The sequence below is a fragment of the Diuraphis noxia genome, unplaced genomic scaffold (assembly GCF_037042655.1).
Source record: "Diuraphis noxia isolate RWA-SAM2 unplaced genomic scaffold, SU_Dnox_SAM2 contig0001, whole genome shotgun sequence".
Classification (NCBI taxonomy): Eukaryota; Metazoa; Arthropoda; class Insecta; order Hemiptera; family Aphididae; genus Diuraphis; species Diuraphis noxia.
The window spans coordinates 65,822,103-65,846,798 of record NW_028301711.1 but is presented as its reverse complement, the minus strand read 5'-3'; the positions used below and the strand labels follow the sequence as shown (position 1 = coordinate 65,846,798).

At 27.9% G+C, this 24,696-nt stretch overlaps 1 protein-coding gene across 3 annotated transcripts in view; it reads right to left on the bottom strand.

Annotated features, from left to right (window-relative positions):
• Positions 1-24,696, bottom strand: part of Ten-a (Teneurin-a transmembrane protein) — a 53,929-nt gene that overhangs the window by 24,289 nt on the left and 4,944 nt on the right. For 2 of the 3 annotated variants that reach the window (XM_089215394.1, XM_089215397.1), the window contains exons 2-10: positions 14,981-15,261; positions 14,809-14,913; positions 12,086-12,685; positions 11,805-11,999; positions 11,540-11,749; positions 11,280-11,465; positions 11,031-11,177; positions 9,365-9,572; positions 7,720-7,746 (exon numbers count right to left, since the gene is read on the bottom strand). In XM_089215394.1, the coding sequence (XP_089071520.1) occupies positions 7,720-7,746; positions 9,365-9,572; positions 11,031-11,177; positions 11,280-11,465; positions 11,540-11,749; positions 11,805-11,999; positions 12,086-12,685; positions 14,809-14,913; positions 14,981-15,203 (1,901 nt within the window). In that variant the 5' untranslated portion in view covers positions 15,204-15,261. The remainder of the gene's footprint in view (positions 1-7,719; positions 7,747-9,364; positions 9,573-11,030; positions 11,178-11,279; positions 11,466-11,539; positions 11,750-11,804; positions 12,000-12,085; positions 12,686-14,808; positions 14,914-14,980; positions 15,262-24,696) is intronic. The other variant, XM_089215400.1, reaches the window with a different exon arrangement.

Below are 24,696 nucleotides of genomic sequence, written 5' to 3'. Positions count from 1 at the left end.
CTCTAATGTTACCAGTTTGAATCTACAGTCTTTCAGGGGGTTAAGAAAGTTAGTTAGATGTGACAACTCACACAAGTCGGATCCCGTTCGGTAGTGGATCGGTTGATCACCCTTACAAAGTGTATATACCCCCACCTTGACACATGATTCCCATTGACTAACCTCTAATGAAATAAAATGTTCGTTATCATTACTTAATGCCAGGTAGTCGACCTCAGGGCAATTAGGGCTATGGTATTTTTATCATATTGGATGGGTAGTGAAATAGGGTGGTACATTGTATACTCCTCAACAGATATTAAAGGTATTCCTATATAGAAAACTAAGTATTGCTCTTGATGAAAGATTGTTAGGTCCGAAATTTGGAGGAATTCTGTTAGAGATTCTGTTTTAATGTCTAATGGTAATGCTGTTCCAGCTGGTAGATTCATCTTAATTTCTCTCAATTCTGTAAGGAACCTCTCCGATGAAAACACGCTAGTATGTATTTTTCCATTCATCGCTGAATTGATTATGGACATTAAATTTTGGGTTTGGTATGAGTATTGGTTAAGTAGAATTTCGAAAAGAAGTGCCTGTTCTAGTAACCTTGTCTTGAATTCTATACGGTCGAGTTTTTGTACTATTACTTTCGTTTGCTCCTGTAAATATTGAAGATTTTCTTCGAGTTTTTCCTGATGCTGTGAAATCTTTGCTATCTGATTATCTGTTTCCACCTGCATGATCCTCATTCTTTCTGAATTTAGGGTGATGTTCTGACTTTTGCTTTGGCTTAGGGCTAGTATCTTGTTAAATATGAATTCCATATCGATATTGGAGCACATGCCATACAAAACGTTTACCATCCGTTGAACTGTGTGGACCAAACTTCGTCGTAACCTAACTTCCCTCGTGTCCTTATTCCCAATGGAAAGCAGCATATTACGGTGACTGGTTTCGATTTCATATAGGTAAGGTAATGTTGCCCTTGCAAATAACTGCACGAATTGTTCACATGCATTCGATATTTCTGTACTTCCGAATCGCTGTGTCATTAGTTCGCAAATTCTTGCCGTAGCTTCATATTGTGACATTATAGCTTGGTATTTATAGCCTGTATCTGAAAGGTTCACGTACGCCACTAAATCCCAGTTGAAGTGTGACATCTTCACTAACCCATGGTTTTCAAAATACAACCCCTGGTGACCTTGGAACGTCGTGATGTTGTAAGCGTTATTGACTAATTGCAGTTTCGTTTCGAAGTTTACTTGTCCTGTGGTAGGTACACTGGATTGAATCAGAATCGAAACGACGTATAGTAAATACTGTTGCATCATGATTGTGTTGACACTTGATTGTTGTTATCTACCGCGTGATAAGATTGTGCGCTGTATAATTGAATTGTTCCACTGACCTACTGCTTGGTGTCGTTGACCCACTGCTGGCGACGTTGACCTTGCCCCTTCTCGTGCTGCGACGGTGCGTACCGAAACGAAGACTCCTCCCTGACGGTGACACTGTGTAACACGGCGGCGGCGACGACGACGACGGCGGCGACGACGACGACGACGACGACGACGACGACCGAACTCTCCCGTAGATGTGCTCGGAGCGCTGTCTAGTAACGTAACGTAGTAACGGGTTGTCCCGGCGGCGGCGGCGGCTGCGGCTGCGGCGGCGACGACGACGACAACGACGAAGCCGACCGAACTCTTTTCGCCCGTGCGTACGGTGCGCTGTTTCGCAGCTACTATGTATTAGCGACGCCGCGTATTAAAATTTAAATATTATATACGGCACGCGACAACGAATGTAATGACGGCGCGTATGGTACGAGTTACCACTATTTTTTTTTTTTTTTTTTAAAAAAAAGAAAAATCTTACGAACTCTGCGAACGGGTAGCCTTGACGACGGCGCGGGACGATAATGTCGGCGCGATCGTCCGGTGATATAATGACACTGAATATACGTATAATGTATATACCCGAGTGTATATATATATATATATTTAATATCGTATACTCCGCTGGTCAGATGTAACGACAAGTAGCTACGACCCTACTGGCAGTAGCGCGTATGTTATCGATAAACACTAATACACTATATTACTTATATTATATGTATATTGTATACCTTATGTCACTCGTGTCTCTGATTACTGAACGATTTTCTGTAGGTTTTCTGACGATTTTCTGTAGATTTTCTGTAGATTTTCTGACGATTTTCTGTAGATTTTCTGTCGATTTTCTGTAGATTTTCTGTCGATTTTCTGAAGATTTTCTGTCGATTTTCTGTAGATTTTCTGACGATTTTCTGAAGATTTTCTGACGATTTTCTGTAGATTTTCTGACACCAAAACCGATTGAATTCAGACGGCGGTAGCTTACGTAGGTTCTTTAGAGATCTCCAAAATTGTACTATCGCAAAATAAATTACGACAATTTTTCCCTTTTAGAGATCCCACCGCTGCCACCAATGAAGTGTAGTCCACCGTCGAATGACGTTCAAAGTTTGGGTATTGGTGTACAATGTAGAAACACGAGGATTGAATAGATGTATACTTATCGATTTATTGAATTAAACACGGTATAGAATATAAATGAATAAAATATTAACACTGATAAATTAATACTATGAGAGGCTCTGATTAAAATATACGTGACGCTCTGTAATAAAACTTAAATGATGCTTTGCAGAGTAACGCTGGTGTCGTTCACTCTTCTCATCAGACTCCACTCGACCGACTCCCGGGCACCGCCCGGGCCCGTCGCAACGGTCTGTCCGGGGACTTTGGTATGTGCTGACCCAGCCGAAAATGGTCACGTAGGCCATCGTGAGAACCAAAATGGTCACACACCCATTTTCCCCTGAGTCAACACAACTGAGCGTTTATATGCAAGCCTCCATACACACTACGTACATACATGTATACATAATATATATATGTACACACATACATACTTGCCTACATACACACTCACCCATATACAACAAGAGTATGAAATTAATAATCAAAACAGTTTATCTATCTATAAATAATTACGAATTAATAGGTAGGGGAAAGGTGGGTAAAATGGGGTAGTCGGGTAAAACAGGGTATAGGTGTTATTCGTTACACTGGAATCGATTGATGATAACTAAATCGTAAATTATCAATACAAGGCTTATCAAAAACATGTGATGTTTAAATATTTGTTCTAATTTAAATATTCTTATCACAAAAAAAAAAATTAAACTTTTAGCGTGTAGTGTAAAAACTATTTCACTGTCAGTGATTCACGTTTTTATGTTCTCCTTTCGGATATTAGTAACAGTTAATTATTATTATTAATTTTAACCTACCATTCGGCTAAAATGGGGCAAAATACAATTTTTTTTTTAAAAATAAAAAAATAAAAAAACTATTAGATGACTATACAATTTAATTACATAGATGTTTAGTGTACATATTAAAGAAAGTTCTTTGGTTTAGAAAAATTCATAAAGTTCAACAGTTTAAGGGGTGAAGGCTATTTTCCCTTATGGTCCCCATTTTACCCACCTTTCCCCTAAGTATAATTTATCACTTATATTATACATCTAATACCTAATAGTACATATTAATATGCAATAAATGCATATTATTATTGTTATAACTTATAATTATTTAGTAGGTATTAAATTATCTAAATAACTATGCTGATTAACATTATGTTATTACTTCAAACCTCGATAACTTGATATTTTATAAAATAACTATTGTCCACTTCACCAGTTGTACCTAGGTCATTTTTTATAAATAATTTTGTATTCATATTATGTTAGTCTTGTTTATAACATTTCTAAAAATAAAAATACGTACAAATATTCAAAAAATAACCAATAAGAATTAATTATAAATATTTAAAAATATTTAAAAAATTTATTATTTAATAAAATTGACATGGTTCTTATTCAGTCAATATTGAACTTAGAGCCATAGTTGATCCATGAAAATTACTTTTAAAAAAATAGGCCTATCTGAATATGGTATTAAAAATAGGTGTTGCTATTTAAAAAAAAAGTTTTACTGGGCATGCCAGACAAAATTCTCAATAAAATTTGAAATGTATCGAAAAATGTGTATTCATATAACACCAGTTTATAAAAAAAAATTGATTTATTCCGAACAAATCCGGCCGAGAAATTCAGTGTTCCCTAAATCAGTGAACACACCGTGAATATATATATATATAATAATATAATATAATATATAATATAATATATATAATATTTATAATATCAACATGGAGTTTTTATATTCCAACCATTACAATATGTGATACATTTTATTGTTTAATACCATCTTGATAACTCATGTATTTTAAAAATAAATTTATTTTGAGCTAGTTAGTCAATAGATAGAAGTTGATCAATGATATATTTTAATGGTATAATATCGATTTCCTTTATTTGAGAGCTAATTTAATTGATTTCTATTTAATTTAATTTAAATAAAGTTTATGTTAAATCAATTGTAAATTGGCATAATTGAGTAGATTTTATTTTTAAAAATTTCCATTGATTATAAATAGATGTTTTTGAACCAACTTCCTTTTTTATACCGTTAATTAATTTACAGTGACTATTATTAAATAATATAAAACTGATTAACAAATAAGTGGGAAGGTAACATGAATTAATAATTATTTAGCTTATAAGTACCATCTATAATATTATTAATTTATCATACATTTTATCCATTTTCATAAATCATTTTGAACAAATTTGATTATTTATTGATCAGTTAAGTTGTTATTGCATAGGTACACATGACATATACAGCATAGGTACATAAAAAAGTATCCAATGATTTAAATAACTACTCCAATATTATTGCTTAAAAAAAATCTTAATGTTTAAACATTAAAAAAAAAACATTGAAAATCAGCTCGATCAAAGCTGATTAACCAGTCTTTAATTTCAATAATAAATTATATTGTTTATTAATAACTGGTTCGTTTTGCCAATATTTAACTTTATACTCTAAACATGACAAAAAAAACTTAACGGAAATGACAACTATTGTGTGACTGTGACACAGAAAAATTCAAGACACTGTACGAAAATAAATTTTAATTGAAAAATGAAAAATGAAAAATGAAATGGTTTGTAAAACTATAATAATTTAAAAAATAGGTATATATATATAATATATATATATATATATATACATATATATATTGAAACATACAAAGACGCCACAATTCAACAAGCAACATTTACAGGCTCTGGAATATAGTTGATTTATTTCCAATTCGGCTTTTGGCTTTTTATAATAGATTATTAAATAGGTTGAAAGTTGTTATTTAAATAAACTCGTTTTTTAATTTTCTATTATGAATAGTTAGATGTAATTATGAGTGCAAAAGGATATTACATGAATGAATGTTTATACATGTTTTTGTAAAAATAGCATACCTAGTTTATTAATTGATAAACAAATTCATACGTATAGCTGCAATAGTTATAAACGTGTTGTTTAGGCCATATTCTACGACTTTTAACTGTGTACGGTTCTATATTAATAAGTAGATAACATCTGCATATTATGCATATTTACAAGTTATATAATCATCGTAAGTAATATCTTATTCATAGATATCTGTATAAACGATTTACGGTAGTTTAATCAGTAGGTAATTAAACAATGGTTATACTGTTTGAAAATTAAACAAACAATAATTTAGGTATGCATTTACTATGTTGTTACTTTAAAACATAATATTATATTATAATATGTATACGTTTGCATGCAAAAAGCAGAGTACGCAGAAAAAAATAAAAACAAACATAAATTAGACAAAATATCAAGCCGAAAGTGTTTGGTGTTGTATAAAATGATGTGCAGTATTTATATATTATATTCTAATGACGTTTTAAATAAATATTACTTCGCGATTTCGGCGATAATAAAGATAGAAATACATGCAATAAGTAATGATTTCGTTGTGGTTGGTAAAGTTAGATTTATTTTATAATAAAAACACAATAGATAATCCTAATATGCGGATATACACGCAAAAAATGCTGATTAATTAGTCAGACAGGAAAAATAGTAAAAAAATATTAGCTGCGACAAATACAGCATCGTCAAACCACTATTTCGATTGAATTGTTCAAATCATCGTGGTACCTTAGCAAAAATAAACAGAAATTGTTGATCCGATCGAATTATATAAAAACATTACTAGGTACTTACTCTACAAAAAAATGGATCCAATACTAATAATAAAACTTAAAATAAAATGTACCAAATATATGATTATACTGTAATTTTGCTAATCGGTCAACTAACAAATTAAATCTACATTGTTGTCAATTTGTACTGTAAGCAAATTTAATTAAGTTATGTATAAGTATATATCAATGGGTGTTTAAAAAGTAAACACGTAAGAAAATTACACAGATTTCAGGTAACTGACTCTTGATTTTTTGAGACATTGCTAGGAGCTGCCTATACTACGCATTAAACAATTGCCTGGTTTAAAAGTTTAAGGCAGCAGCATGGTATACTAATCTATTTCGTCATTAGTAAAATCTTGTACATATTGTACGATTCTGAGTTCATATTATGATATTGTGATGAAAATAGAATTATGTGTAAACAAAAAAAAATACACAACTTAGTTCAAATATCCGTAAATGTAATATCGATGAAAAAATATGTATACTAACATCCCCCAAAAAATGGTGATGCAATGTTGTGACATAATATAAAAACAATAATTATTATTATTATTATTATCTTATGTAAGTACCAATATTGTAATTATATATCAATAACCTAACCTGCGTTATCGATCCATCCATCACGAAAATTACAAACATGTATGTATTCATTTTTTGTTTGTTTTTTTTTTGTTTTTAATTGTTTTATATAAAAAATATTAATTAATATTAATAAAATAAATAAAATATTTCAACAAAATATTTAATATCAGTGCTAAAATGTTTGCTTCTAATGCCTATATGCTAATTACTACTGGACGACACATTTAGCGACACATATGACACAAAACAATGTTGTAGATACCTGTATTATACTTGCAAACATATCGCGAGAGCATCAGCTGAGGTTATCTGTATATTATAGTAATAAATAAGCTAACCTAAATGTGTAAGTATAGGATAAAAAACAAACTTGTACAACTTCGATCAACAGCGTAATTTGTGTTATTACATTATTATTAATATCAACAAAGTAGTAAAATTTGTAAATATTTTGCAGGTGGAGTTTTGCTATGCTAATAGGTAACGTTTTTTTCTATTAACCAACATAATAATCACGTCCTTTTTTAACCCGTAAACGACATCGACACCAAATCTGTACATAAATAATTCCCATGCTGTTACCTTATACCTTTATTTAAACATTTAATTGGTCAATTCTTAAATCTGATAATATAGTTCATAATATTATAAGATACTAGAAGGGGAGTTTATATTAAAGGCAACAAAAATCTACTCATTCTTGATGAAGTTACGAAAAAATAAATATTACAATAATCTGGGTTAAAAATTTCGCAAACAACAAATTATAAAATCATTATATATATTATTATAATCAATTAGTCATTTCTTAAATTGTTTACCAAAATGAGAACAAAATGATGAGCGATCTGACTATGTGCTGTCAGAAAAAAACCAAATACAAGCTTTATGAAATATTTAAAAAAAAAACCAAAAACAAAATTACAATTTATAATTTGTAAACTTACCCAGGTGTAAAGGAGTTCCAAAATTCACTATGGTACATATTCGTTTCGAAGTGTACGAGGACGGACAATAGAAAAAAGAGAATGAAAAAGAGAAGGAATATTACCAAAATACCATTTTAAAATATATAAAAATATATCTTATCATCTAACTCTTGTGAGCTAGCTCAAGACATCTTAAACAAATCAAATATAGAAATATTGCACTTAAATTGAATGGGCCTAGTTGATTTTTGTAAATTTCAATTTCTTACAAACGCGAAGGTATGGCGGAGTTCGTTGGTAAATGATAAAATAACGGTTTAATTAACCTATTCATAATACTTTAATTGCGTATAGTAAAATCAAAAAACGAAATTTCTAATAAATAGATTTGTTTAAGATGTCTAAAAAATTGTTCTTAGATCGTAATATTCTATATAGGTACTAAACATAGATTTTTGAGAAACATTAATCGTTTGATTTAAACTGATATGAATTGTGTTGCGTGTTTTAGTTTTATTACTTTTTAATTTGAGAACAATTTAAATTAAACAATAGAGTATACCATCATCATAACAGCGTTAGATTATTTTATTTTTTCAACTATATTGTGTTGAAAGTTCTATTTAATAACCAAAACGAACTCCACCTGCATTTTGAAAAGTCTCGTAATGCATGTTTTTCATATGTCGATCTTCATATTATCAAGCTTGCCATTTAATAATTACGTAATTTAAGTGTAATGTAATTATGTATAATATACGTATATATACATAATATATATAATATAATATAAATATGTATATATACTTATTAATAAATAAATATATATATATTTATATTGCCGAAAGCCAAGCCTTTTGGAACAACATTTTTTTTTTTCAGAAAAGGGTACTACACAGGCAGCTACGTATTACAAATAAAGTAAGAAATGAGTCACAAGTATTTTTTTTTCGAGACGTACACAATGGAATTTCGACATATCTATGTAATAAAAGCATTAACACACACAACACAGTGTTGAAAATAAAATAAGTAAAACAAGTAAAATAATAATAAAAAAGATAATAAAATCTATCCAACCCCATACACCTAAAGATAATATGAATTGTATCTCAATGGAATAAAATAAAATGTTCAACGAGACTGGTATAATATTGTAGAAGACGTGGTACTGATATATTTCTTATGTAGATACAACTTATGACTTATGTATATTGGAAAACATTTGAATTAAAATAAATGCCTACTCTAACAATAACGAATTAGTCATTGAGCACTTTATCAAAATCATTTTCCTAAATACTAGATCAGAATTAAAAAAAAATACGAATCCAGAACTAAGAAATGATAAAATAATTTATTGTTATCTTTCCACTCAAGACTGGTTGCTTTATTTGCGATTATACGAGTATTAGATACCTAAAAAGTGTATACATAATATATGTTTTGAAGTATGGATTTTTTGAGAAAATGTCTTTAAAATTGTATTGTTTGATATTTGTACGACTAATGGTTGTGTATAGGTACACATATTATACTTTATGTGTGCCTTTAATTTGTTTAAGCTTGAGAATATTAAAAATAATTAAATTTCTCTAAATTGAGTGATTGAATATATATGTATTATGTATGAATAGGTGTAATGATGTAACCAAACACTTACTTCTCTCTATATTCATCCAAATGTGCATAGCTTTGAACGCTATGCTCTTCTACTAAAAATTTTACTCTTTGATAAAACGAAGCCGTAACCGATGGTGGCTGTTTCCTTAGTAATACGTCAAGGGGATCATTGGAAGCTAAACACATTATATGCTCAGCACATGAAGCAGAATTACAGCACTCGCTATCAGAACAATCAGTCATTCCATCTAAACAGTTTAATATTGTAAATTGTACATTATAATCAAACATAATACCTATTTAATTAAAAATACAGTTAATAATTTTAATATGATTTGTATGGTAAGTAGGTACTTTTTAGATAGTCATAGATATTATCAATATATGCATAGGCGCAATTAATAAATAATCTTGTAGGTAGATATAAATATCACAATATCACTAGTTTTAATGAACTTCAAACACAGCTTGCGACTTTTGGCGACACGTAATAATCAAATTCTATTGGTTTTATCTTAATTATCTGTTTTTTTTTATATTTTTATACATATACATTTATATATAATATATTATAAGTACCTACCAGAATATTATGTTTTTGTTGATGGTTAACATAATTATTAATATTATTAACATTATAATCATTGCATTTTCTTTATATGCATTACACATAAGAGCATGTATAATATATACTAGGACTTTTTTTTGGAGATAATTAATTAAACTGATAAGTCATAAAATCAGTAATATTATTGTTAATATCACTAACTTTATAATTATTGAATTTGTTTTTTATATTATATAATGTATTATATTGTCGTATATTATATATACCGGACTTTTTAGGCTTAGGACTTATCTATACAGTGGAATTTTGATGCCTATTTCTTTTTTACCACATATCACAATAAATAGTAGCTTATCATTAATATTAAGAATGTAACTAGCATTATCCGCATGTAAACATACTATACATATTTTTATGAAGCAACTTTGGCACAAACAAGTATGAATTGATTCGATTCATTGATTCGACTCCCAGTCTCGTCCGAGATTAATTTATAATTTTAGAAATTAGTATTCATATAAGTAAATTAATAATATGATTAAATTTACGAGTTACATAACAATCATATTTGTTAAATTCCTTAATATTCGTCTAAATTCAGTGTAAATGATAGTTATTTCTTAAATCTAAAGCGGTTTTTGGGCGAATGGAAAAGTTACAAGAGATTTTTTTTTTATCTAGTTAAAGTAACTGTAATATAAACATGAATAAAAATAAAGTTTCACTTTAAAAAAAAATTGAAAACACTCAAACAATAGGTACTTATATTTAATGAATATTATAAAATCACATAAGTTTTTATAATAAAATATTTGAATTTTGTTAATTATGGGCTTTAGTAAAATTAAAATGAAGTAAATATAAATGAAAAATAAAACACTTTAGGACTAACTAAAAAATATTACTGACGCTGTAAAAGAAACATTAACATTATTTTGATAAAAATCTGCTTCTATTATCGATTTCCTCAAATCAACTGAGCAGTGTAAATGAGTTGTTTATATTTAATATATTTTTATGTATTTAGAGTAAAATTTATGACTGCAAGGATCTAGTAGAAAAACTAGGGTCGAATAAAAAAAAAAAACAAAAAAATGTAAAATATTGACATCACTAAATGACTTATAAGTTTATTTACCTTGATCATTATCGATTTCGTCATTGCATTCCATTTCTAAGCGAACCGAACAACTTTCTCCTTCCCATCCATCATTGCATACACAACTATACATGTTATTAACTAAGACACAATTTCCATGATTACCGCAACCATTAGAGCAACCCTCTGAAAAAATCGAAAAAAAATTGAACTAATAATATAATCTATTCTGTTAAGAGTAAAACAATATTGAATTATGCTATGAATTTATTTATATCTTTAACTCACGAAAAGTACAATGTTTGCCATTCCATCCCCTAGAACATACACATGTACCGTTTCTACATTGCCCGTGCTCAGCGCATCTCTCGTCACAAGGGAGTTGATCACATTTATCACCTGTCCATCCAATGTCACAATTGCATTTACCTTGATCACATTTTCCATGAGGACCACAGTTGAGGTTACACAAGGCTAAAATTTATAAGATGTGGACTTATGATCAAAGATTTAATTGCATGACGTGTGAGCGAAAATGTTTAATATACCTTGTGAACAATCTGGTCCAGTCCAAAATTTATTGCAAATACAAACTCCTGTTTCTAAGTCATATGCACCATGATCTGAACAACGAGGGAGGCATTGGAATACTTGCTTGTTCATTAATGAACAATCTTCGCCTTGCCATCCAGCTTTGCAGTAACATTTACCTGATACACAGATACCGTGACCAGAACAGCTTTTATCCATACAATCCACTGAAAATGAAAATATATCTTTATAATCAAATAACAAATATAAAAATCGCAGTACCTTCGTTACAATCATCTCCTTTCCATCCCTGTTGGCATTGACATACACCGTTTTTACAATCACCGTGTCCAGAACAATCCGCTACTCTACAATCTGTTTCTGGTATGTCACATTCTGTACCTTTCCAACCTTCCTCACAATGACAAAGGCCTCCGCCGTATTTGCCGTGGTTCGAACACAACATCGGACATACACCTTGATAGGTTTTTCATTTATTAATTAACACAATTTAGAAAAATCCGATCAAATCAAATGAAATCTAAAAATTAAAACATATTTACTTTTAGAACAATCGTTTCCTTGATATCCATCAATGCAGTCACACTTTCCGAGATAGCAAGACCCATGTCCAGAACATTCGTTGGGACAAGTTGTTGAAACATCTTCGGCTTCTGCGATTTTAAGAACTACCGTATGTGGTCGGAGATCGTCGTTATAAATGGACAAAAACCATCGACCAGTGTCTAGGTATTGTATTAATGTCACATTAACGATCAAAGGATCTTTTTCGATAACATCTGATGACCTGCGACTTAGTCTGTTGTCCAATCTACCCCCTTTAATGAATTCCGAAAAGTCATGTTGGGTTATACTAGGAGCTACGTTTCGTCGACCAAATACAGCAAAATTAGCTCCCCAAGGTAATGTTAGGTTGAGCCTCATAAACACTGGTTGTTTATTATAAAATTCCAAATTCCAAAAATGGTAGGGATATACATTGGAACTGTACGGAGTACTGAAGCTAGTTATCTCTAAAACTGATGGCCATTGATACCTAGTATGCTGGCGATGCAAATCACTTTGATCGTCTGGAGTTACATCATTTTTAAATTTACCACGTATTGACACATTTGCAACAGTAGTGGTTGTAAATGGTGGAGCTGAAAAAACGATTTTTCGTATTAACACGTTATGAACTTTATATGGTTAATTTAATCACAAAATATTAAAATAAATTTTGCACATACATAATTATTTAGTATGTGTATCAAACACTATTCGAAAAATGTACATATTATAGATGTTAGCGTTAACCTATTTTTAAGGATATGCTCGTTGAAATTACTCATCAGAAAATCTAATCAATGTACTACAACTGGATATAGTCATTTTAATGTTTTTTGTAAAAATGTATATCTATGTTCTAGAAAATATATGACATAACTAAAAAAATATGGATGACATATTCTTATTAATTTAAAGTTTGGATTTAAATACTCTGTTTTTATATAAGATCAATGACCTCCCGAAATTGATTGAATCAATGGTCTAATAATAAAATAGAAATGATAATAAAGCCACATATTGACTTATAACAAATATTAGAAATTTGAATGGAAGATTCCCCACAAATGTTCTACCTTAAGCAAAAAAAAGTACGCTACTTATAGCCATGAGATATTTTCGGTGTTAAACAATTTTTTTTAATTTTTAAGAGGGGGTCACGCCTGCATGTATTGTTTTCGTCTTACAAGTACATAAAATAGCAAATTTTAAGTTCAGCAGATCATGTTTAGCTCCATCAGTTTAGAATTTAGGATGAACCTCTTTACAATTAAAGGTAACATTATTATGTAGGGCACCTATTGGGCTTTTTATTATATTTTAATTTTAAAGTGAATTATGAGTAGGTATTTTAAAATTGTAAATTGTTTGTATATCATAAATACTCATAACTTGCTTTAAAATTAAAATATGATAAAAAACCTATGAGATGTCCTACATAATAATGTTACCTTTAATTTGTATAATTCACTCTAATTTTTAAGCTAACGGAGCTGAACGTGATCTGCTGAACGTACAATTTGATATGTTACGTGCTTGTAAGATGGAGACAACTCATCAGGCTGTAGCGTCCAATTAAATTTGATTATTTATACAAGGATTCTAGGACCAGGCACGTATCCACTTATCTAGACCCCATGGACCCCCCCCCCCCGAAAACTTTCCCTGCTTTTGTATAAAATTACGATCTTTAGAATTGAAATCAAAATAAAATATTTTTTATTGTTTTGTGGTATAAAAATAAACCATTATAGAATGGTCGAATTTCGAATTATATCATTTATATCTAAATTTACTAATTTACATATTGTCTGGTTGCGCTATTGCGCCGTGCGTCGGGTCGACCACGACGACAACCACTTATTATTATTAAATATTATACTATTTTTTATCTTTATTTTATTAATAGATTAATGTATCGTTATCGCTTAGCCTTCTGCCTTGTTCGAAGCGTACGCTGAATTATTATAATATTATAATGTTATTATGCTTCAAAATATTTAATTTTGTTCTTTTATTTTTTTTAAAACATTCTGACAACGAATGACGATTGTGGCCATCTCCTACAATAATAAGATATTATTTTTATCGCAGAAAGTCTCCACAAATCAACAACGTCATATAACGTTAATAATTAATTATCTATAAAAAAAAAATAACAATAATAACATTATTATGCGGGCATGTGGCATTTGTACATGTTATCGAAACTTTCGTGTTGGCTTTGCGTCGTTATTTGAAATATATATTATATATATCATTCGACAGCAATGTCTTTCAAAGTTTCTTGAGATATTAATCTTACATTGTTACATGAGCATTCAGTATAAGTATTATAAAAGTTTTAATCTTTCAGTTTATAAAAAAATAAAAGGTTTTGAATATAAATCATGTATAAAAATTTTGCTAAAATTTATTTCGATCCCCCCCCCCCCCCCAAAAAAAAAAAAAAATAAATAAATAAAATCCTGGCTACGTGCCTGGCTAGGACGACACAATAACGTCTGCGCTCAGATTCGTTTTTCATATTATGCAATGATTTATCATTTAACTAAAGTATAACACGTCCATTTAATACTTTTCTACATTTATTATTTTGAAATTATTAATATTTAATACGATTTATTATCTATAAATTCAACAAATTTTTATAACAAAAACGAATATTGTTTTGAACATGTATAATATTTGATGACAATGAAATACAATTATTTAATACCTTCAGATGTAAGTTTCAGTGAGTTTTCCAAATCCATTGCTATAGCTCTTGATTTTTCCATGAAAACGCATTTTTCTCTGGTGTCTATACATGATTTCCTCATAGCTATTTTCAAAGAAACAAGTCATACATCATAATAAAATTTAATTCATCTTTATTCATATTAACTAACCCATTAAATAAATAAGAAATGCGGTGATTATGAAGGTAACAAAAACCATTAAAAGAAAACTGCATTTCCAAGTGCATTTTAAATTGCATTTTTGTTGTATTTCTTGAAATCTTGAAGTTGAGTACGGTGAATATTGAGAACTCAATCCTGTGGACCTTAATGGAAAAACTGGTACAGGCGGATTAGCCCTTGAATTTGTATTTAGATCGCCAGGGAACATCATTCTAAATAATTGTCCACTTCAAATATTAGCATGCTGCTAAACTGTACATTGGGAAATCCTAAACACACAATAAAATTATTATGAAACATTATGAACACATTTTACTTATGTATAGTTTATAGTATAAGTTAGAAGAACCTAGCACTAAATAACTAATTATTATTTTATAGTTAATGAAATATAAATGTATTATATAATTTAGTTACAATGTTTTAGTTAGATCGATAAACTGACGATATGTACAACTAGCTACTTATAATTAAAAATCAAAATACTCAACATTTGATATTTTACATATCGTAATTATATATTTTTAAAATAAAAAACATTTAGCATTTTATCGATGTTTAATATAATAATAAATTATTATTAGCAGCAGTCGATAACATTGTTATTTAAATTTGATTAGAAATATTAGTTTTTGGGTTTTGATTTTTAATGAAACATTTGTATTTGTATTTTTTTTTATGGATATTGTACATTTTGTTACTTATATAGTGTAGGTAATATCGTAAAACTTTTATTTTAAAATTGAATTATCTGTAAATAATTTTTGTAATTTTCATGGACGAAACTTTTCTAGCTTTGATAATTCAAAATAACAAATACTATCATTATTTTTTTTTTAAGTGTAGCCAATAAAAAAAATATTCTACACATAAATTAAAAAAAATAATAATTATAAGTAGGTGTATACAATTATTAATATATCGTACTTTTTTATTCATCAGTGATTTAAAACAATAAAAACTTTAAAACTTGACTCTCTCAAAATCATCAATTTTTAATTAATACATTAATGTACTCACAGTACGAAATGTCAAAATAGTTTATGAACCAAGTATTATGTTAAAATAGTACAATCGTGTCGGGATCAACTAATAGTTTTGAAATTGAGTAGTTTTGGAGCTGTTGTTTTTTTTATTAATATTCAAGTAAAAAATAAAACCGCGAGTAGGTACCTAAGATGGGCAAAGATGATGTCAGTTGTTGTCGTTATGATGTGAACGTAGATGATGTTAGGAGATACCTACTAAACTTTGGTGACACAATATAGACTTTCTATGAATACTTTATATACTTTCTGTGTACACATTAGTTATAGTTGAAATTGTTTTATTACAATTTCAAAAATCTACAATGAAATAAAATAGGGGTTTTGCTTTTTATTATTTAACTAGCTGAACCCATGCACTTCGTAGCCCGTTAAAAATCCTATCTCTTTTATAGTCCATAGTTCATATTGTGTGTTAAATTCATTTCATGTGATGATGCTAGCAGTATATTTTTATACATAGGTAATGATAGATAGTGGTTAAAATATATTATAATCTTACAACGATATTCAATTTCGTATATCATTATGTAATTTTCTTCGTTTTTTCAATATAATGTTGACAATTTAAATATTCAATTCAATGATATTTAGGCACAACACTTTCTAACTTAGCATATCTTCTGCCCATATGTTTAATAAAATTCTGTACTAAATTTTGTCGCAATCCGTCCAGCTGTTAAGAATGTATATAGGACTATATAATAGATAAATATATATAATAACCATCACTAATAACACAGAACAATAATAACCGCTAATAATAACCGTTACTAAAGCAACCATTTATAAATAAACAAAAATGTCCATCCTAAAAATAAGTCCAGCTGCTCTCCAGAGCACTTGTTTGTTTAAATGTTTGCCTTTGACTACAAAAAAATATTAATATTATTTATTTTATTTTTTACTGGGCAGATGGCACCACTTTAATTTCATCACACCCTTATCATATTTCTCTAACCCGATAACTTTCTCAATTTTTTCATCCGTAAGAACCTTCTACTGGCAATTATGACCCAAACAAAAAAAGAGTGGGCGAAATCGGTTCAGCAGTTCTCAATTGAAGAATTGTTATACATTTTTATATACATATATATATATGCGAGTAAATCGTTTTATTGAAAACAAATCCATCGCATCAATGACTGAAAATATCGCTGAAATCGATGACTCATACCTTACATGAAACTAAATGATTTTAAAATTTGTTGTATCTGTTTCTTCAAATGTAATATCGATAATACCTATATTTCTTGGTATTACCATTAAGTTATACACGAAAAGTAAACACTGATTGTTGTGAATTGCATTTTACTAAACTTCGAATTTATAATATTATGCCTTTTGGACAAGTAATATGAATGTTAGTAAGTAAACAACGTGCCTATACATATACAACGGTATTCAAAAAAAAAGCTCTGGAAAAAATTAATTTTAATAAAATTAGTTTAATTTGTATTAGAATCACTATGTAAATAATATTGTGAGCTATGGGTATAAATATACATTTGAAATGTATAAGAGATAAAAGTATATAGTAATAAAAGTAATTGAAAATTTACTTTATCTTAAAAACGGTATTTTATTGTATGATTTGTCGGGAAAATGGTTTAGGTATCTTAGTATCCATGTGATTTTTTCGTTCATACAGTTATCGTGTTGATTATTTCAAATTAAAAGTGTGTAGGTACCTACAGGTTTAGTATTTTCTTGAGTACGGATTTATATATATATATATATATATATGTATTCAAAAATATTAAATATTTTCAATATAATCAATCGCCGTTATTGAGTGAGTATAGGTATCAGTGATCATCGTAATTATTTATTGTTATAAATAACGTTTTAGGTTTTAGTAGAAGACTATTTGATTCACCTCACAGTTACAATAGGTACAGGTCAATAGTTTGTTGATGAGTTCGTATATTAGTTCTATACTAATGCAATAGAGAGAAAAATATAAAGTTTGGAGATCATTAAAAAAATATTTATAAATGATTTTAACTTAAAACGTAAACAACATGAAACAATTTTAAATTGAAATTTAGATTAGATTATTTCAATAATTAATTTATAAAAAAAATTGTAAGTCTTGATCAATTTATCACTGTACCATGCAAAATTTATTTTTTTAACATTAAATATTTATATTATAAACATTATAAATTCCATTTAAAAAAAGTGTGAATTTTGTGTTTATATATAATGATTCTCCAATAATACTTTCGAAATGCAATTTTACAATAATAATATAAACTTATATTGAGATTTATGCATTTATGCAAATTTATAGCAAACTATACATGTTCGAGAAATAAGCTCAAACAAAGTTTCTTATATATATAAAAAAAAAAATGAATTATATTTTATTATCAATTTTCAATTTCTACAAAGAAAATGAAAAAAAGTTGCATGATTTTCCAAGTACATTATACATAAGTAAGTACTAAGTAGAAAATAACCCCTACATCTCAGGACTTTTGTACTTTACTGACATTGTCAATAAAAATTGGCTTCATTGAAATATGTCTAAAAACTCATATTGATAATAGGGCTTTCATTTTATAAAATAGAAAAAACCCCTGTGACAATCCAGTCAGCGTTTCTTTTTTTAACGTGGACGACAGTGAGATCGAACAAAGATTCTGTTTCTGATTCAATAAAGCAAAAAATACTAAACTTATACCTACTCTCTATTTATATAAGTGGTCTAGCATATTGAAATTGTATTCAGTCTCACTATAAATAAATAAATGTATTAAGTAAAAATCCTCAGGTAATCTATTTATTTAAATTATAATAACTTTTTAAATCTTAGTTATTTTTTATTACATGTTTAGCTTAATATGTTGTAATTAATTTAATTGATAAATAATGTAATACATACTATAAAGACTCCTTAACGTTTTAACGTTTTAATCCATACTTAAACTAATTATTATTCTATATTACAATTATGAATTGATGAATTTGTAGTTTTAATATTTATATTATTATTATTATTATAATTTTACACTAGAACTTTATTGATATTGTATCAAATACTTTCTAGGCCAGCTGTTCTCAAACATGTTTTTTCGCGTACCACTTAAGTATACTATCAATCAGTCACGTACTACTGTTATATTAAAAATATCGACGATATCTTATTTATTGACGTATTTTCCGTGAAATCTAACCTTTATTATCCGAATATTAAAAAAAGCACACAACATTGTAAAATCATTGCTACGTTAAGAATCTAATATTTGTTTATAATTTTCCATCCTATCACCATGCGTCCTTTTGCGTACCACAGTTTGAGAACCGCTGTTCTAGGCATTTAAAATTGAGAAAAGTAAGGTTAGGTAAGGCAAATGTGAATAGAGATAATTAAACAAAAAGACATAAAATACAATATAGGTACCCAAGAACCACATATGGAGTCCCACATATGGAGTCTCACAAAATGGGTGGATGGAGTAACCACTTTTCTTAAATTGGCTGAATACAGTATTTGTAAAATACCTAGAACAACAGAGAAATAATTTAAAAACATACACATTTTTCGCTGTACGATGGCCATTGTGAACATGTAAGTATATGAATTATTGAAACTGCAGTAAAAAATAATATTATTTTGTTTAAATTTCCAAATTTTCTCACTGATAAATTGCAGCCTCTAGATAAATATGTGTTCCGACCTCTAAAAACTTTGTAGGAAAAAAATGTATTTAATTTTGTCCTAGAAGAATTACAATCAAAATTTACTGAAATACTTGGCAGTTTATGGTCCGAAGAAATGAAAACTTAAAACATTATAACTGGATTTACTAGTACCTACTGGGGTATTTCCTGTTGACAAAACTAAATTTTCCTTATCGGATTAATAATAATCTTACCTTTAACAAGTTCTTACAATTAAAATGATATATCTGATGAGACATCTAATGATTTTGAACTTGATATGGGATTACCTGCTACTAGGTTATTAATCAAAATTTAATAACTGATGAAGCACCCCATGTTCATGAAATTGTCATGGAATTAATTGCTACCAGTTCTATTCTATAAACTTAGATGTTATATCTGATGAACCACCATTTTTTTTTGAAATTAAAGTACTTGCTACCAGTTCTACAAGAGACCAACATTTAATACTGGAATTGGAAAAGTTGCAATCAAAACCGTCAGACAGTATTCATAGTCTAAACACTTAATAGAAATGCAATCAACAAATACTCAACCAAAAAAACATTTAAGTAATACCAAGACTTAAAACAGCTCCATATGGTAAAGTTCTGGATGCAGAAGAAGTTTTAGAAAGATTGAAAGAAGCAAACTTTAAAAAAAATCTGGAACTGGTAGAAAAAAGGCAGCCTTTAAAAAACGACATTTTTTATAATGTTGAGGTTATTGAAATTGATGATGTGACATTCAACACACTATATTATTAAGATGACCATAACTATATGTAAGATGTACAACCTAATGAAATACAATATGATGATTATGTTGTATGGACAAGTATGAAAACTGATAAAATTTTATTGGTTGATTTTCTAGGATGAATTCGAAATAAAATCCAATTTAAATATATGTGTTTGGTGTAAAGCGTGGATGACGATAGTTTTGATATAATAATTCAAGGACGAAAACAAAAAGTATGTATTGAAACAGAAATTTAAATTAATGATGGTGATATATTTACTATAACCGCCGAAATGATTGAAGAAATTCTGCCAGATCCTAGTATTATAATGAAAGGCAAAAAAGTTGTATACATATATAAAGTTTTTATCAAAGGTAGCGAAAAGTAACATTTTTATTTAGCTGTAAGTAGATTTTATATATTAGTTATTATTTATGTTTATTACATTGTTAAGTTTTTAGTGTTAGCTAAATATTTACCTAATTAATTAATTATTTTTTTTTATAATTTAAAAATATTACTATGTAAGTACTTAAGGGGATTAGAAGCGGTGATTTTCTGTCTTTGTCTAACACACGTGAAACATACAATACGCCTGATAAAAATTAAAGTACTTCTAGTTGCTCGATTTAAAATATGTAAAGATTTTTGAATTGGTATACAAGTTTACTTTGCGTCGATCGAAGCATATTTTTAATATTTTTAATATATTTAATAAAAAAAATTGACAAATTTATAAAATTTAAAATATTTATTCTTATCAAAATATTGCTACATTGAAAAAGTGCTTCGACCGATGCAAAGTAAACTTTTATATCAATTAACACATCTTTACATATTTTAAATCGAACAACTAGCAGCACCTTATTTTTCGTCAGGCGTATTGTATATCCAACGTGTATTAGACAAAGACAGAAAATCACCGCTTCCTAACCCCTTAAAGAAAAAAGAAAAGATACAGTATCAATCTATATAATTTAAGATCTCAGTTGTATATTTTAAAAATAAAACAAAAAAAGTGATTGGTGCTATGTAAAGTATTAAGTTTAAGTAATCTAACTTACCTATTATGGAACAATAGACTATTGTAAAGTGAAATAAAATTTATTCACAATTACCCTTCAGTACTTTTATTGAGTTTAAATAATCTGTTCACAATAATCCTGAATTTTAAATTTTGGTGCACAAAAATACTATCTTATTCTTAGAAATATTAATTTACATTTACCCTCGTGATTAGCTCATAGCTTTAACCTGTTATTTATATTTTCCCCAAAATCAAAGGGTTAGGTATAGTAAATATTTGGGGTAAATTTAAATTGGAATTTCTTAAGGTTTGGGATTTAAAATTTTGTTGAAAATATATTTATTAGTTCCACTAGTAAATATTTTCTAAGATACCTACAGCTTATTTTTATTTAAATATTTGTTAAGTGGTATAGACAATATAATATAAAATATAATACAAAAGTTACTGATTATACTTTAAAATTAATTTCTATTGAAATGCAAATAACGGATGAGTATAAAAACAATTGTTTTAAGCACCTAGTTATATGTATTATACTATTATGTTTCTTTTAAACAATATTTTATAGGTGCCTAAATTCAATATGTATAAGCTTTTAATAGTATATTTTTAATTTTTAATGTAAATAAATAAAACGTATGCAGCAGTAACTATTGAGGAAGTAATACTAGGCTAAATTATAAGTTATATTCAGTAAGAGACCATTATAAAAATCTCTGGAAATCTTAAGAAATTTCTGGTACTTAATCATTGATATCCCCGAAATCTGATCAACAAAATAGCTACTAAAGTGATTTACTTTATCTTATATATATATATATATATATCTTATATTATACTCGTATATCTTATATAGGTAAAGGTAAGTGCATATTTTTTGGTTGATCTTAGACAATGTTATCCAAGTATCTACATAATTCGTTTCATGTAACGAGTATTTCAAAGTTAAAAATTTTATTTTTTTTATTATTTTTTTTTTTTTGGCATATTCGGAGTTTTTTATTTTTAGAGAATTTTTAGCATTATTGGATCATTTATTTTTATTGCTTTTAATGTATATTTGTTCAGTACACTAAACAAATTAAGCGTATTTATTAAAATTTATTAAAACGTATCTATGTTTGAATGAATGATATTTATCTGAAACATATGCGTGTCAACATCATAGTAGACTCTAGTCTATTTTTCCAATTTCCAGTTTTTTTAACAGAATGATAAATATATTTTATTTTTTGATTACTAATTAAAATACCAAATTGAATAAAAAATATATATAAATGGCATTTTTTAGATAATTTTGTGGTAAAATTCATTTTTGGCTATTTTTTAGAAGATATATTTGTATAGATTTAAATTAGAGCCCTACTAATCATGCATTTTTACTTATATTCTTTCGTTTTTTAAATGATTGGTTAGGTTTTTCACAAGCTACTAACTAAGTTTTTATTATATACCAATCATATAGTAATGTTTAAATTTTTACCAAATTGACCTAACTTAATTAGGACCTGAACTATAATTTAAATATTGATTAAATTTGCAAGGCAGTTATTCATGATGAGTAATTAAATATATTTAAATATATGTGGGAAGAAAAATAAATTATATATAATGTTGTACTTGAGTTATTACGGAATCAAGGTAAAGGCGGAGCATAGCATTTTTGAATCCGTAAATATTGTCGCACTTTGACCGTGACGTCATAATCCAGGATATTTCGCACAGGAAATGGTCTCATCAAACGTGAAACGTGTTTATATTGTTCTATGCTTATAATTTATAATGCTTATAATTACGGAGTAATATTATTCTAGGGTGATCTGGGTAATATTTATACGCTTTTACAAAATACGAGTTATTTTATAAGTATGATTATTCATATGATTGCATTTATTGTTTCCAATTAAAAATATACCTTAAAATACTTGCATAAATAAATAATAATGAAATGAAAAATAAAAATAAAAAACTAATATTTTTCAGTGTACAGCAATTAATGTTATTATTTATTATAATTAATTTACTATAGGTTTTATTTCAAACTGTCGGTTGTCGTCTGCATGTCATCTGTAGATCTTATCTACTACAGCCTGTGGTAGTGTGGTTTGTATTATTCTACGTTATGCTTTTGAACTTCTCATATATTATATAATATTATAATATTATAATACACTATGCCCGAGAAAAAAAGTACGTATAAATATTGTTATGTACCAAAATGTGAAAGTGCATCAACTAAAACACCAGACAAATTATTTCTATCAGTGCCTAAAGAAAAAAATAAAAGAATATTATGGTGTAAAGTTGCTAGAAGAGCTGATATTGGAAGACCTAATAATCATTATTACTGTTGTGAATATAATGAAATGTAAATAGTATAATATAATATAATGTAACAAATAAAACCAAGTATAATCTTATTATATAAAATAACTTTGTAAAACGTATAATAAAATGGTAACTGGTAAGTGAATGATTTCTTTAACAGTAATAATGCTAAAAAATAGATAATAATAAATTATAACCAAAAAACATCTCGATATAAAATGTTTCTGAAATCTATTTCTAGAATTTCGCAAATTATGTAAACACCAAACAATAGTGTAAACACTGTGCTTATGTAATGAATCAATTGATAAGTATTCGATAAGCCTAATCATAAATTTGTAGGTATATTATTTTAAACTATAATATTATATTTATTATTTAATATAACCACAATAATTATACATTTTCTCGAATAACTATATCTATAAATTCCTTGGCTTGTGCTTTGCATAATAATATATATATATATATATATATATATATATATATATATATATCAAAACTTAAAATAAATATTATATTTATAATCTATAATATATATATATATAAATATTATATAATTATATAATATGCAAAATAACAATTAAAATCTTTAAATAAAGAAATTAAACGCCAAGGCGTGACGGCCAACAAGATTCTCATAAGTGCGACCACTTAGAGGCAAAACTATACTGGATATTGACGTCACGCGTAGGCCACGCCCATTATAAACGTACGCGTAATACTTTAAGTCTAATAACTCGGTCAATTTTAATTTTGAATAAAAATTAAAAAATACAGGTCTTTTTATTTACTGTCAGTAAGAGATTTAAGTAATAATAAAAAATATGTTCAGGTCCTAATTAGATTTATACATCTAGGAAAATTAATTTAAGACCATAAAGAA